Here is a 17,631-nt window from a genome sequence, read left to right as displayed (position 1 = left end):
ACACAAACTCCATCGCTGCCCGTTGGGCTGACAGCGTACCTCAGCTGCAGCCAATTTTTCTTTTTCCAGAAACATTACAGTAAAGAAGCCACGTGTCCTGATACTGGGTATTGTCGTATTGCCGACGTTTCGAAGATCCTTATGGTCTCCATCTTCCTAGATGAAGTTAACACTCAGTGACTCTTACAGAACAGGTCAGTATAATCTAAAGGCTCTCCGAAAAGCCGGTAAGTCTGAGTGCATCTGCAAGCCGTCATCGCTTACAAACAGCAAAAATCCCCTGTATATAAGAGCCAGCTCAGAATTGAAACTTTCAATCAGTACGTTCAGAGTAAAGCCGAGTTCAGAACACAAGCAGCAGAATTTACGGTCTGACATCAACTCGAAGCACAACTTCGGAGATCTGCGTGCAGAGTTCCGGCGTGCAACAAACAAACGAAAAGCTGCAGGCGCTGTGACGGGCTCAGACTTTAATTTCCTTCCGAAGTTTAGTGGGGGGTTTTGAGGGGTGGGGGGGTGGGGGGGGGTGTCGTCTGACACACGACATCTCGAAGCGATGATACAGAGCACATCACTTTGGCTGAGAACTTGCGAGACGTCGAGAAATAAATCTTCTAAAGCACAAAGCTAAATCGTGTCACTTCAAAATGGATTTTACTGCGCGTATAAGGCATTATCTACTTTCGAGATGACTTGGGAAATTACACTTTCACACACGAAGGCATTCAGATTCAAGGTCCTGGGATGACTGACGTGTTCTGAGCGAAGTGCCAACTGACATCATGTCGCTCGTGATATTAATATTCATGCCGTGCAGGGAAGCACTGACCCACAGGTCGGAGGATTAAATGACGATGTTCGGCCGATGCGAACAGACGTACGTACGGAGAAGTTAATTACGGTTAATTTTAACAGTTGGCGTTAATGAAATTTTTTCCAAAATTGTAACGTTAAATGTGACTTTACGGATATTCTAAAATGTGGTATTAATAAATACTAAAAAGAAATTGCGTTCCTAGTTTATACTCGTTCCGACAGTTCGCTACCGTTCTTAACCTGAGACCCAACGCCAGCAGATGACAGACAATACGGGGCATCGCACCGTCTAGTATAAACTTCTTATATAACAAAGCGGATCTCGGTGTTTAAACGGGGAAATACGACGCGTACAGAACAAATTAACAACACATAATGTGAGGCTAAGGCCCGGGAGAGGCAATTCTGAAAGACCGGATAAAGATGTTATCAGTCCAATTTGAAAGAACGCAAACAAGAAAGGAAGTCTCACACCTCCTTCAACCCCCACAATCCCCAAGTCTGCGGCTTCGATCACGACACCCAATTACCCGACTAATTCGAGAATAATCTAACCATCCCCTGCGCGCAGATCGTCGGATGGAGGGCGGGGGAGGCTTCATCAGAGGGACAAGAAACGAAGCGGTAGGCTTATACATGTGTGGAACATGGCGTCGGAGAGAAATGAGACTGGAAATTTTCCGGAGGAGGTGCGAAGCCAACCACACGAACGCCAATTAGAAGTAGCTGTCGGTGTTTTCTTAGAGTTGCAAGGTGGCGACGAAGTTAATGCGCTCGAAGATCACGTACGACAACGGTTCATGAAATGAGCAACTGAATCCTAAAATTTGTTCCTGGACACAAAAGCGGGCTCCGTGGTGAGAGGAAATGGCTCGATTCTGACCACAGTTCAGCGCCAACACGATTTCATAAAATAAAAACTTATTTTCTACAAGCTTGCTACCTGTGGCCCATCTATACAGCAAACGTCAACGGAAGCCGGAGACGTCGTCTGTCCTTGTACTTCACTTCACTGATCAAGTTTATCGCCCTAATGATGGAAGCAGCAAGCTCCTTCGAAACGTAGATCGGTATTTACCTCACTGCGCGGTGCTGCATACGAGCAGACAGCCATCTTGACAGATTATTAGTGTTTAAAAGCGGGGAACTTTGGATAACACGTTCCACCTAAAAAGGACGACGTCACGACGTTGCAGAAATTGGACAGAGCTTCGTCACGTGGTACAGGATAGGGGCTGCTGGCGGAAAACTCCGAACACGATACTGAATCTTCGGTGTTTATGAGAATATCAAGTTTTTGTCACGCGCAATACATGTTTGGCGTCTTGAACACTGTGAATCTGCAGAATGACTGACAGAGTCTTTTACTTTACTCAGGATAACTAAATCAGTGAGCATTATAATCATAAATTGTATATCGCGTGACCTGCATTACATTACGCCGGTTACAGTCTGGGGCGTGGGTTCAAATCCTGCTCAAAGCACAGACGTCTGTCCGCGTCTTTTCGTGTTGTGCTGACCTGCGACGAGCTCATCACTCGTCAGCGAGCTCTTCCTTGTATACAAATAACAGAGTCGCATTCCACGTTTAAACTCTCTTAATTTATCACGCATTAAGAAATAAGGAGCTCCACTGACATAAGAACCAGACACACGACCAGGCGCCAGTTATGCAAAAAGCAAGACGTCAGTCAAGAATACAAACTAAAAGCCAATGATGGGTAGAATGGGAGCGTAGCACGCAATAGGGAAACGAGAAACATATCAGGCCCTGTCGGAAACATCATGGAAAGGGTTAGGTGGTACAGAAAGGCGTTCGTAACACGCGGACTCGATACATGTGGCACCCGGTGATGTGGTCCACTGGCAGACTCTTGTAAACAAGATGACGAAACTGCAGGTTCCATAAAAGACGGGATATTTCTTGAGTAGCAATGCCGAGTGTCAGCTCCCGAAGGACTCGGCCCCACGCAGACGGTCCGAGAGGCTAGAAGCAGGTGAAGTGGCTCTGCTGAGACAACGTTTCGACTTTCGGCTCAATAATACGAGCCGTCCGGTTTATCTGCGTAATTATGTAACACGGGAACGGAGGTAGTACGAAGATAAGACAAGATCCCCGTACCTCACACCTAGACGGCCATCCTAAATGACCTTGTTTGGAGAGTAATTACGTCTGGAGGAGTAACACAGAGAGTCATCTAACTGACAGCGTGTGTTGGTGCGTACGAACAGGTAGGCTACAGGCAGTGTTCGTTAACAGCGATCGGGAGGCGTCTGTGCTCTTATGACACTCATTACCACGACACTGGACGAAATGACACTCCACGACAGGCTGTAATTGTCATTAGAAATAAATTATGGAGCTAATTGATTGATGGGATGACCGGAGGGTTACGGTGGCTTTACGACAGAGTGATTTACACCACGTGACGGTCATCAGAAGGGGTGACCCACCCTGGGGACGACATGTGATGCTCACATCACGGTACGGAGGTACTTAGTTACGGCCAGCGGAAGTGATTAGTTCATTAATTCGATGCGAGATGTCGGCGTCGCGTACGCTCGGACTTGGGAAATGAGATGTGGGGGTCAGAAAATGCCAGGTTTAGTGTCAGACATGAGGCAGACCGCAGTAACGAGATACAAGAACGCAGGGTAGCTGAAAGCTACAAGTAGCCGGCCTTATTCTCAAAATGACGCAAATAGCTTGGAATTTGGACCGACTCTCAAAATATTATTAAGGTGATCAAATCACGAGGAGAACGCATTATAGCGATGATAAATGCATAAATTTTAGAAGGAAGACCTCTAGGGAAGAGAACATTACGGAGACCTCGAAGTGAATGGAATTACAATATTAAAATTAATCTCAGATAAAGTGTGTGTGTGAAGATGTGAACTGTGGCTAAGGATATGGTACAGTAGCTGGCTCTCGTGAACATGACAATGAGCCTTCGCGTTATATGAATGTGCGGGCAATTCCATTCTATAAAGTTAGTCAAATTGCCCCTGGGCGTATAGAGAACTGGAGGTGAAGCCCATGTCTCCGGAACTCGGCTCTACGTGCATGTCAACAGTCAACCTCAGGCTTTGATGTGATCAGAGAAAAGGAAGTTACGTACTGTGCATGAGCCGAGGTCGTACCCACATACAACAGTTACAACAGGGTCCCTATTATCCGGCATTAATTCCGTTTTATCCGGTCGGCCGTGTCGGAACACTCCATTTTATCAACGGTCAACTCAGAATGCGGAGGATTTAATCACAGTCTCCCACCACGCGCATTATACAATTTATGTACTCGGTTCCTTCAGACGTACCACTTTGTGAAATTTCCATGACGAGGGACTCCAGAATCTGAATTCTCATCAAAATATTAGGATCTTCAAATCGAGGAGGACGAGATGGGCGGGGCACTGAGCACGGATGACGATCAGAAATGCGTACAAAGTTTCCGTCGGAAACCCGAGGGGAAATCGACCACTTGGAAGACCTATGCTCAGCGGATATCAGTTTCTCAGGAAGAACTCTGGTCCGTAGAGAACGTTTCCGCGTCTGGACGTTACGCACTGGAGGACATTTACAAGATCTTACTGGAATCGAGTCCAACACGCTGGAGCGAGTGTTTATGCCCCGTGGTACTTCATCTTGTTAGCATTTCCCACTGTACTCCGTATAATGGGACTAGTTTAAGGCCGGTACAGGACCCGTGTGCTGTTTGCTTCGCCGGCTGAGGCTTAAAGTCAATTAGCCGTGAAAACAATGCGCTGTTTCCGTCGTCGAAACATGGTTCACGATACGTGCATAAGTGTAACATGCGAATTTGCTATCGACAAACACTTGTGTTGATTTAAAGGCTCACATTATGCCAGGAAGACGTGTTCGAACCGAGGCCGTCCCTCCAGATTTCTCTCCATAGACCTCAACTTCGGTTTCCATAAAAGATTTTTTTTTATTTGTAGTGTTCTGTCTGACGACAGGTCCATATATTATGAACAGGATCCTTCCAACCTCTTCAGGTTGTCAGGGACCTGCTCATATATATATATATATATATATATATATATATACATTCTTGGCAGAGATGATCCAGAGGTGGTTTGCCATTGCCTTCTTCTGTGTGTGTGAATGGAGTAATTGTTGGGATGCCACGGAGAAACCGGGGAAGCCCCCGGAGGAAAACTCCATGATGCCTAGACCACGGCCTTGCCCAACACAAGTTATAAATTGTGTTGGGCAAGGCCGTGGTCTAGACATCATGGAGTTTAAATATCATGACTAGCTTCGCCACCGGCAGCTTCTCAAGAAGAAGCTTCTTACCTCCATGAATTTCGTTATAAATATAAGCAGGGCTCCAGAAACACGATACACAGCCTGTACTTTGTTAAGTGTAAAAATACTTAATTTTAATTAGTTTCAGTATTCGTTAATAGTACCGCAAGATCAAATTAAATGAAGCAGACATATGTCACTCATGGTCGCAGTTCCCGAGTCGATACGAGATCTTTAGCTCCGTATCCTAGCAACGCTATTTTCTGTTTATGTGTCTCCGTCCCCCGTCGCTAGGGCGCAGCTACATCGCTTTTATCGAGTGTTACTAAATGACTGACTCGTCCCTGCACGCCGCTGAATGCAGACCGGAACCAATGCCTTCATTTCAGCTGCTGTGATACGATTAGGTGCCAAAATGAAGAGTTGTTGCCGAGACAAGTGACAATTGCCCATTCAAATGGCTCAGGGGAGAGATGTTACTTTGAAATCCGTCCCACTGTTGTTCGTAAAGCTAAATACATACGAGCGACAAATTATTATTATTATTATTATTAACGACACCTTTTAAAATACAGCACTGAATGAGGTGAAAAGATTGTTATGATTTTGGTAGATATATTTAAAACAAATGCCAGCTACATATTTCAAGATATCCTAGTATTATCATAGAAATACTGAGGAAAACCACGATAATATTCAGTGATAATAGCCGAGATTCTAGTCGGGTAACTTCCGATTAAATTTCGAGCGTCCGCTACACAAATCTATCCAGTTAAAACACGAGGTCATTGATTACTGATGTTTGCATTCACCTGGTTCAAAATCCAAGGATAACATTAATATGGACCTCAGAGAAATAAGTTATGTTAGCAAGGGGGTTAAAGGACCTGCATTCATATTCATACCGACACCTAACAGTGCGTCAAAGACGAGTTATACATTCATTACTTCCAACTGCTAAATCGCCGTGCCTTGGCGGCAACTTCTCCAGCAATGCCGTGTGGCAGTGCAGTCTTACACACAGGCGCACTGTACCGCGACCCGCATTCAAATCCTCCTGAATTGGTTCTCGAATTGTTGGTGTTTTTACGGAAATTAACCTTTGACCACCTCAGCAACTGACAGCTTCTAAAGGACCATACTCCACGGAGTTACAACTGACAGCAGGTCTGACGGAGTTAAAGTTACTTTATTCGTGACAAGAGACTTTTGAGGTTGATTCCAGTCCCATGTGTCGGGACGTCCACGTTTCTTTGACACCGAGGACTTGCCTTCTGTCACGTTCTCTTCTCTCTGCTTCTTTCCTTCTACAAAATGTCACCGTTAAAGTCTAATAAAAGCAACTGTTAACCGCGTATGGTAATTGATGGTGTCGTGGATTTTATAATTTTGCAGTGAACGTTTTCATCTACCTAGTTCTTTCGTTGTTTCATTGCTTGTACGTCTGTTTATCACCTTCTGCCTTCATTCCACTTTCAATCTTCCTCCTTCTCATGTAATTCCTATCTTTCTTTCTGCTTTATTCCCTTCCGCCCCATCTGAATGGCCATTATTAAGGGAACACATGCAGTAAATTGCATGCAAGTCCATAGCTAATCTGTTGCTAGGCAACTGAAAACGCTTAAATCGATCAAACTGCATAAAGGTAAGAGGTTAAGGTGCCACGTTACATTCAAAGTTCACTGGAGATGCATGTAGACCATTCTAACATACACTTACTCGCTGATATTACGCATAAGAGTGCGTCATAAAACGTGATTATATAATTGTTTCAGTACGATGTATTCTGAGTAGAACACTGGTGAATACAATGTACGAGGTGCGATCGGAAAGTTTCAAGACTGCGCGTATAAAAACCCGTACACTTATCTCAGGTATTAAATTCATCCATCACCCTCGAAGTAGTTCCCCTGGGAGTGAACACAACGATCCCAGCGCCGCTGCCAAGCCTGGAAGCATCCCTGGAAATCTTTCTTTGTCAGCCTGTCAAGCACCATCTGCGATTCTGCCTGAATCTCTTCTATCGTCTCAAATCTCCTTCCCTTTAGCTGAATTTTCATCTTTGGGAAGAAAAGGCTTACTGAGGAACGTTCGGTACTGAACTGACCAATTAGGGCTGGGCCCTTTAAAGAAGGCGAACTCAAAATGCAATGGCTGTGATTAAACAATCCACCAACAGTTCTGGAACACGAATCACAAGCATTCGTGCATGACAGGGTTAGATGCCACGAAATTTAACTGTAATTAAGAATAGGTTTCTCTGTAAGAAGAGGGAGTTTGGAGGTCAGTAATTTCAAGACGCAGATTCTAAGCAGGACACAAAATGACCTCTTATCAATTACCTCTACATGTTTCCTGTCAGCAGATTTCACTACCAGTTACTTTAAAAACAAAATCGTGTCTGACACATAACATTTCCCAGACAGGAGGAGTTACTCAGATCTTGCAGCGAATATTTCGCCTTACAGTGCATATTCTAGGGGATCAATATTAAAATCTCGGCCCGGAGAGCACCCATCTTGAATTGTTTCCATGATTTTTGTCAGTCACTCTCGACAAATTCACAGATAATAACTAAAATTGGGCGACGGTAACATTGTTCTGTATTATTTTAACGCATTATTAATCATCCTAAGTAGTATGAGGTACTCAGAGCGCCGTTAAATAAACAATAAATACATAAATAAATTCGTCGATGACTGACGGGCTACTGTTAACCCTTCTCCTTTAACAAGAAGGGCAATTAACTGTCAGACCGAAAACAGTCGACACGAGACCCCATCCCCTGTTCAAGATCCTCGCGTTTGTGAACACAACTTTGCTCTGTTGCAGTTGTTCTATTAATTCAGAAGCCCCCGCCGTCAGACATATTTGCTCTGCGGTCCTGCTCGCTCGCTCCATCCTGCGGTCTCAGCTTGCAGATGAACTTGGGGCTCGCCTCAGTTTGCTTTGCCTCTGTACAAACACGCAGCTCCACTTAGCGCTGGGGCAGCTTTCGGAACACTCTTAACTCAAACTGTGCGTCAGTAAGGAGTTAACAGTTGCTCAGCTGGTCAAGAAACTACTCCCCCCCTCTCTCTCAGAGCCCGACAACAGCGCGCAACACGGCCATATTTTAAGCCACTTAATCCAATCCCCAATCCTAAATCCCAATTTAAGAAAAATTCATTTTAATATTATCCTCTCATATACTAGATATTCCGAGTGACCAATTCCCTTCAGTACTTCGAATTAAAAGGAAGAAACGTCTAAACATCACAGCAGTTCACAGTTGATCTTCGAGTCCATTCATCAGATATACTACAAATGCAACGTCCAAATGAAACTGAAACCTCAGAAAGTCGACTTAAAAACAAAGCTCGTATTTCCTCCTACTTAAACGGCATATCCACGGCAGTAGCAGTCGGCGATGACACTTCCGCCTTGAATCATCACGTTTCTCATTCAACGGTTCAGTGTTTTACACCAGTGGTATTCAACCTTTCTTGTTCGCGTACCCCCAGATATAATTTATCTTCAACTTTGTACCCCCAAAGTTGCTAGTGTATAATTCAAGTTATACATAGTATATAATCTACATCTAAAATAAATTAAATAAATTCCATTACTGATTATTCAGTGTTTATCATAAAATATTTTTTTTTTTTTAAATTCACGTACCCCCTAAGATGTCTTCGCGTACCCCAGGTTGGAAACCACTGTTTTACACAATGGATGCGAACAGAACCGACATGTCCAAGAACAAAGCCCGACTGCGAACTTCAATGAACAGGATAATGAACGTGTGGCTTCCTTGTGGACACAAAATTTCTATATTTCCGCCCGGTTCAGAAATTCAATAGACCACGACGAAGTAATATCTGACGACAGTTCAACATAATAGCGAAGATTAAGGTCGAACTTCAGCGTCTGGAAGACTGAACATTTGGTGGAAAATAAAGGCAAAGTTTGGACACCCTTGCTCTGAACTCACCGCCATGTAAGATGATGATGAGGACGAAGATTCCCTCAGCTGCCTGTGCGCCATTGTATCACCAGGGGTGACCAGAAACAGCGACAGTTCACACCTCGAATCTGAAACAGAGAAAATCATTACAACGCCTTCTTTGTGTTTGCTGCAGGTTGCAGAACTGCAAGGGGAACATGTGAGCCCGGAGACGTAATGTACGAAAATAAGCCAGGGGAAGTTTTATACCACGGAGCTTAAACCAACACGACAGATGTCCGAAGAAATACAAACAGATAAACACAAGCGAGAATCAGAATCAAACAAAACTGAAAACGCAAATCTGTTTACCCACGTGGATTGCTCAGAAATTTTTTAGCTAAAAACCATGAAACAACGCGGTCGAGTGTATGGTAATTCTGTTTTGTACCACAGAGGTCCGGGGTTCAAATATTGGCTCAGAAATAAAATGTTCCTCCACTCATCGCCCCGATGATGAAGGCAGCAAGGATCTCTGAAACGTCGGCAAATTTCTACCAGACGGCGCAACAGCACAGAAGACAGCCATCGTCATAGTCGCCGCCGTGTGAACCTCAAATCCTACTCAATGCTTTTGTTTCTACTGTGTCTAAGGACCTGCCTATTGATAACACTAAGACAGGCGAGGGCCAGACAATACACAGCGGACCATAGTTTGCTCATTCCTGAACCAGACACTCATCCTGATGTTCAGCGACGCAGTGGACTTTTCATTTGTTTCAACGACACAACTGGTTACAATACTGCATCTGTTCATATGAGATGTCGGTCCGCTTAACGTAACGCCATGACATCGCTCGAAAACTCTTCTGCAGGCGAGAAAAATGTTTCATTTCGTCCCGTATCTTCCCCCGCGTGGGAATTTCCAGTTGCAGAAACATCTTATGGACCTCTCTGCAATGTGGCAGGTTGGCACGCCATGAACCAGGTGGCGGCGACGTCGTACACTGTAAACTTCAAGGAAGACTTTCTCTCAAGATTCCAAGACTTCATCACCGTGTGAGACAACTGATCCTATCCTGAACAAATCCAGTCTGGTTCAAGTCGTTCCCAGTTTCAATATCCTCGTTTCTTCAATAGGTCTCTCTTCTGGCCACAAATGTATCTGATCTTTCTTTGTTTGGTCACCCTGACAAAATTAGAAGAATTGCACAAGATATGAATGCACTCATCTGGCTTCACCTCCATTCCGTGTTGAGATACTTCGTTTAAGGCTTTGACCGGGATGTTCTTTTGTTAAATCTTATGTGGTACCGCCTGATTCGACTTCTAATGGTTAAGTGAAGAGTTTTCTTCGCGGTACGGTCTGGATTCGTAAATATTATAAAGACGAGCTTCGGCTTCAAAGGGTTAACCAGCTGATTTTCGTAATGGTTAAGTGAAGTGTTTTCTTCGCGGTACGGACTGAATTCATAAATAATATTCAGACGATCTTCGGTTTGAAAGGGTTAATTCATCAGAGCGTCCAGGGGCAGCCTGATGACGCACTAAGTAATATTCAGCGTCATCGCACTATTAATAAGTAACAAAATCTGTCTGAGCCTATGGCAGGAAGTTTAAGCCAAATTTTAACCACATTCCTTAACATTCACTGACTATACATTCTACTCACCCAATGCGGAAATGGCTTTTGTACGAACCTCAGAATAAACAGTGACTTCTTCCTCAAACGGCATCAACCAACTGATATTCGTAATGGACACGTGTTATATTTTCTTTCAGGAAAGAACTTAATTTTTAAATGTTACTTAGGTGGACTTCGGGCTCCCGAAGGCTAATTACAGCGATAACATGTAGGACGGTGAACATGTGCAAGCAGATTATGGAACTTTTATATAACTTGACTTATAGCATTTCAAATAACGCCCTCTATAGGGGATCAGGCATGTATCGATACCGGAACACAAGTGGTTACTGTCTCCGTAATGTAAAGACAACTTCAGGAGTCATGCTAATTAATAACTTTATACTGAGTATTTTGCTATGGATAATTGGCAGATAATCACGAATAACAGTGTAAGTGTTGTTGCCTACACAGCGAGGAGACAAACCGAAATCTACGCGAAATTCGACGCAGTTCATGTCACGTCTAGTCCTTGAGCGTTTGATTTAATGAGGTATGAAGACGCAACACGTGACAACCAGAGATGGAACCAATTCCGATGCAGGCCGAACGAACTCCACTTGTTGATAGTCGCTCAGCTAGCTCAGACGATCCTCGAATCTTGGAACCTGAAATTTTTAAAACCGTGTCCACAAGAGACTAACCACCAGTCCCTGTTCTGGACCAGATGAATCCAGACCACACACTTCAAAACCATCTTAATATTCTCCTCTCACGTACGCCTAGCTTTTCTCGAGTGGTCTGTTACCTTCAAACCTAAAACAAGTAACTGTGTTCATATTTCTAATCGCTTGAAGCACGTGGCCCTTCAAGGTCATCTTCGTTGACTTGGCGAAGACTGTAAATTATTCAGCTCCCCGTTACGCATTATTCTGCAGTCTCCTGCAATTTCATCCCTCGAAGGTGCACGTATTAACCTCAGCACCTTATTTTCAAAAACACCCAATCTGTGCCCATCCCTTAATGAGAAAGACCAAAGCGTCACATTTCTTGTTAATTTGTGTAATGGTTAAAAAAAATTGCCTTCCGCACGCGAAACTCATTCCTCCGTTACACGTGCATCAGTAGCAAACACAATTAGCAAAGATACTGATGATATATTTAATAAATATCTTGTTACGCTCACTCGTATTACAAAGCAAGTACGGACGTTTCAATTTCAGTTGCATCAGAAAATTAAATGCTGTGATACAGCACATGGTCATTGTTTTGACGACCAATGACGACTGTTATTAGCGAAACAGGTTATGATTAACATAGAAAGCTGTAAGTAGCTCAGGATAATGTCTAACGAGGGACTATGGTATTAACGGTGTTGAACTTCCATGTTGTTCCAGTGAAAAACATTAGACACCCTGAGGACGTTTTCAGCTTCGCAACAATTTTTTTTTGTATCAGAAATAAATGGGGCTAGGAAAACTGTAGAAAATGCACTTCGAAAGTTACCGCAATCAGAGTGGGGGTAAGGTGAGCCTTGGTCCATACCTGAAGAACGGAGTTCTTTCACTGCTCAGCGTATGGTTTCGGCCTACGCCATAAAACTGAATTAAAATCTATTAATTCCTCATCGAAATGAAACACGAAGACACTCGCTATGTGCTGGATCTATGAGGGTGGGTGGCTGCTGGGTGAAACCGTTTTCTCTCGATAACAAAGCTCTTGTTGTGTGGACGGACACCCATACGGACGCTGAGTTCCGTACCTCCCAAAACACTCTGTAAAATTACAGTGTACTTTGTGGCAAGCGACGCGTATATGCTTCGGGGGAATGGCGAAGCCATCAACATTTATATCTGGGAGTGGGCGGAAATATCAGGACGTCCCTTCTTATGCTAGACTGCGCGGGGGTTTCATTCTGACTGCATAATGCGTGGGCTTCCCGGAGCACTCGCACTATCACCCAATCCAGAAACTGAGCGACCAAGTTAAAAGTTATGGTTCACGGCGGTGAGTCCGAAGATGGCTGCCTTCTAGGCTGATGAGACATCGCCCTGATGATGGAGGCAGTATGACCTCTGAAATGTTGGTTAACATCGACCAGACTACACAGCGCAACAACCCAGAAGACAGAAATCTTCATACTCTGATGACGGAGACAGTATGACCTCTGAAACGTTGGTTAACATCGACCAGACTACACAGCGCAACAACCCAGAAGACAGAAATCTTCATACTCTGATGACGGAGGCAGTATGACCTCTGAAACGTTGGTTAACATCGACCAGACTACACAGCGCAACAACCCAGAAGACAGAAATCTGCATACTCATCGCCCTGATGATGGAGGCAGCAAGGACCTCCGAAACGTTGGTGAACTTCTACCAACTACATGGCGCTACGATCAACAAGACAACCATCTTCATGTTAAAAGTTATACTAAGTCAAATGATGAATGATGAACTGGAAAGTACGTGAAAGGATTAAGTTTTTAAGACTTTCCAAGAAAATTGAAGAAAAGCCAGGCATGAAAGCTCATCTCGGGGCCAAAATTCAAAACTCCGATCAACAAGATTGATTCGGACGCCCGATTCAGGGGTAAACGGGGTTCGAACTTGGGGGGTTTTCATTTCGTGTATCCGAGTGATTTTTAAGTTTACTTATCCTCATAGAACTACATTAAATATGTAGCAAGCCACAGCAAACTATTTCGCACATATTTAGAAATTCGTTGTTCACGAAGGCGCGTCAGCAAATATTACAGACGAGTGTCCCAGGTAGAAACAAAATGCCCTCGGCTTGTTCGCTGTTTCGCCGAGCGAACTGGGTTACAGTTTCATACACACCAGATGTCGCAGAACCCAGGGTAACGATGCGAACCATGAAGGGAGGGGTTCACCTCTACCAGCAGCTGAGACTACGTGGCTTTAATGACCAATGAACGGTAAAGGATATGGAAGGAACTACTCGCGTTTTATTTTAAGATACTATCCGCCATTTTCCTGGAAGAACTGAGTAAAATCCCAAAACCAGTGAGGACAGCCGATCTGGGGGGCAGAAAATTTTCGAATGTTGAGAGTACGGGGCTCCAGGGGTGTATATTCTTGCCTTAATTTGCTGTTGTCTGTCTTCCACGTTACCTTAAAGCCTTGTATACCGTGTAGTGTATTGGAATATAAGATTTGCATACAAACAAAACTGTTTACACTATGAAGGACACTAATGGCAAACGCGTTTCGACCTCAAGAGGTCATCATCAGTGGCAAAGAACAAGTTAAATCATATAGCAGAAATAAAAAACAATCTTTTGATTTCTATTATAGGATTTAATTTGTTTTTTTGCCACTGATGATGACCTCTTGAGGTCGAAACGCGTTTGCCATTAGTGTCCTTCATAGTTTAAACAGTTTTGTTTGTATGCAAATCTTATATTCCACGTTACCTTTTCATATATCATTTTTCTCGTTGTTGCGTCTGCTCGATCTCGTATTCTAAAACTGCAGACAATTTCTCCTCATTCAAATTCCTTTTTTATTTTTTTAAATTTGGGGCGAAAGTTTCCCGGAAATTTTTAAATGAGTGGAACGTTGGGTAATCGAAACAGGACACAAATAATCACTTTGAGTGTTGTGGTAAACAAATGCATGAACGGAACAAGTAGACATAATTCGCATATAAAGACAAGTCATCAGTAATTAGCGAGACTACATTTCAGACATCTGTGTATGGTAACGACGACGACATTCCAAAGTGCTACTTCACCAATTTTCTAGGCGGATTAACTTAATTGGAGGGGGTGGAGTCTTTCGAGTTGGTCTGGAAAAAGTCTGGCTATGACTGCAAGTACGATATTCACTTACATAACGAAGAACACGTGTCTCGCTACTCCTACCACAAATCGCATTATGCGCACTTCAGTGGCCACAATGAAGCAATCGGACTGTACACAGACCGAGCTCGTTTGTGTTTATCTCCACGGACATCGTGCTACCTATGACGAGGCTGCAAGACTAACGCCAATTAACTTTATGAAACCTAAGCTCGTCTAAGTCATATTTAATAATTCAGTTCATCCAGCAAATAAAACACCACAATTCTCCATTCCAACGAAAAACTGATCAATGCTGTTTAAGGAAATGTTTCCTACTTACATTGAAAATCATACTAGAAATAGGTTATTAATGGTTAAAGCAAGTGGTGAGTAGTTACCAATGGGTTCTTAAGAGTTAATGTACAGCCCTGAATCGGTTAATTTTCCATAAAATAAACATGAAACTTCGGTTAAGGCGAGGAATGTTATATGACAGATGACGACAGTGTTTAATCAGTATTAACTTTACGTATGGTAAGTACTTAAGGTGCGATTACAAGTGAAATTTGGATGACAGACAGACAGACAGACAGGAAAATAAATATGTAGGTATGAAATCAGGTAAGTATAAACTAGCATTGTTATTCATGCTAAAAATTACAAATATGATGACAGACCAATATTTTTGGGCTACGTTTAATAAGTAAGGAAAGACAGAATTTGAAATTGTGAACAGAAGTTATTACTGAGTTGTGTAATTACTAACTTAACATCCGTCCTTGTCTTTATGTACAAGAGTAATCATCCGAAGTAAATTGAAAGGGAAGCGTTTTTACCACAAGGTCTCATTCTCCTTCGTCTTGCCCCACACCCGCGCCTCAGAACATCCAAGGCTTTTGCATAAACATGAACTCCATCCACTTGCATTCTCCGTCCCGGCTACAGAACTAGCTCGCTCAATTAAGACTGTCTTTACACAGACACTTCCAAGTAACAGCTTAATTTTCTAAAACTTTTGTTATTTTTATCCGAGACACAAAGCTGAGATACATTAGCAGTGTCACAAAGTTGTGGTCTTATTAGAAACTTGTGACATCAGTCTCCTTCTCTCACACACGGGCTGCTAGTTGAGCAGAATTGCCAACTACAGCAGGGCGAAACAGCGCCGAATTTCAGGGGGTCCCCGAGTTTGACAAACGTCGCAGCAAATCGATGCTTCTAGAGCATTAAAATTGGGAAAATATAAAGTTTGTGTTTTTAAATCAGAAGCCTTGCCCTACCGCAGATCCATTCATAGGTATTCCAACATTTTCCTTAAAGATTGTTAACGCAAAAGTACCGGTAACTTCGACTGTGCACAAAGCAGTGAGTGTAGGAACTCAGTATGTACTTCATAACCTCTGAGTGTCAATTAATTACGAGGGAATGACCTCTGAAACGTCGGGAAATTTCTACCAGACTACATGGTGCAACAACCCAGAAGACATCCATCTTCTAACTCATTTAACTAACTCTTTCTGTCTTCGTAAAGAAATCTTATTCTGAGTTACACTGTGTAAGACTTGAAATCAGAGAGAATCTCTCTGTACGAGATAAATAAATGAAAATCAGATCAAGGTACAGGGGCCTGCGTCAGACGGAACAATAGGACACGCTCATTTCATTAATACGCAGAATTTAAAATTATAAGTTCATGGGAAAGTACAGCTCGAATTCCTGACGGTGCCTATGCAGCCAAGAACTACGAAAATGAGGGTGGCTTTCGATGGCACCATCTTCATGTCAAGTTCCGTAAACATACAGCAAATAGGGACTTGGCAGACAGTCACAACTGTAATAACACCGCTGCAAAACAGATGAACACGATCAGAGATGCTAGCAAAATGTTCGCGATTTCAACTGAAGTCACTGTCACATGCCTTCACCACCAAAGAGTAAAGCAAGGACATGGTACAGAAATCTTAACTTGGAAAAGAGGAACAGAAGTCAGAGAGAGAGATAAAACTCGAGGCCTTCTAGCAAAACAAACCGACAAACGAGATAACTTATTGAAGAGGCTTGCAAACTACAAAGAACAAAACAGTCCGAGAGGACATTCTGTGGAAGAAAGGGGACATTGCCGTCGTCTTTGAGGAGATGCAAAGTACGAGGCTCGTCCACAAAGTAAGTTTCCCTGGGGCCGTTTACAGAAACAAAACACAATTTCATGGAAATATTTATAGCAACAGATACAGCCAGTGTCCAGCTATTTTCAACATATTCGCCACCGGAATTGAGACATTTGTCATACCGTGGGACCAACTTTTGAATACCTGTGTCGTAGAAGTCTGCCGCCTGGGATTGGAACCACTGTGTGACAACCATCTCCGCCTCTCTGTCATTCTCAAAACGCTGACGCTGACCGGACAGGAATTTCTTGAGGTGTAGGAAAAGATGGAAATCACTGGGAGCGAGGTCCGGGCTGTAGGGTGAATGATTAAACACCTCCCAGCTGAACTCCTGCAGGAGACTTGCTGTCCGTCGAGCCGTGTGCGGCCTAGCGTTATCACTGACCGCACTTCACAGTCGGCGGGAGCTGGAATAAGAACCTCCATCTTCAACAGCTGCAACGATGCTACTGTGAGAACGCGGGAAGTGCCGTTAGTGCATGCGCCATGCTACGTCATTGCTCTATCACGTACGCACAGTCGCTTCGCGCAATATAAGGTTTGCTAGCTGTGGGACGAGTGGGAAACTTACTTTGTGGACGCGCCTCGTATTTAGAGACCCAAATAAGCGAAGATGTAATGAAATCTCAAAGGACTACTCAGTAAAGAGAATGACAAAACACAAAGTTCCGCGAGAAGATGGCCGAGTTAAAAGAAAAGTTTCCTGCCGATTCCCATAATGCAAACAGTGGAATTTATGGGTGGCCGGCTCACAGGGGAGAACCACTTCTGGTTTCAAAGTTCTGACGGAAGAAGGCAGGCAACACAATAAACTCAGATTTCCCTCGGACATGTCGGCACCTTCCCTGAGGTAAACAGTTTTTCCCCGCGACGCTGTATTCATCACAATCCATTGCAGACTTAATGAGCGGTCCTGCTTTGTATTCGAAGGGCCCGGGTTCAAAACACGGCATTGACCCAAGTCTCATGGTGTTGCCGAGAACTGCATGACAAGACGTGATAAGAAAAGGTCAATCCC

At 43.6% G+C, this 17,631-nt stretch overlaps 1 protein-coding gene across 4 annotated transcripts in view; it reads right to left on the bottom strand.

Moving 5' to 3' along the window:
- Positions 1 to 17,631, bottom strand: part of LOC110835215 (Src homology 2 domain-containing protein sprint) — a 335,746-nt gene that overhangs the window by 219,079 nt on the left and 99,036 nt on the right. For all 4 annotated transcript variants that reach the window (XM_087353538.1, XM_087353531.1, XM_087353534.1 and 1 more), the window contains one exon: positions 9,062 to 9,162. In XM_087353538.1, coding sequence (XP_087209664.1) covers positions 9,062 to 9,162 — 101 coding nt within the window. The remainder of the gene's footprint in view (positions 1 to 9,061; positions 9,163 to 17,631) is intronic.

Source organism: Zootermopsis nevadensis, unplaced genomic scaffold (assembly GCF_977971745.1).
Source record: "Zootermopsis nevadensis isolate Lab colony 2312 unplaced genomic scaffold, Znev_1.0 Znev_ptg000022l, whole genome shotgun sequence".
NCBI lineage: Eukaryota > Metazoa > Arthropoda > Insecta > Blattodea > Termopsidae > Zootermopsis > Zootermopsis nevadensis.
Note: the sequence above shows the minus strand (reverse complement) of the source record. Positions and strands in the feature narration are given on the sequence as shown.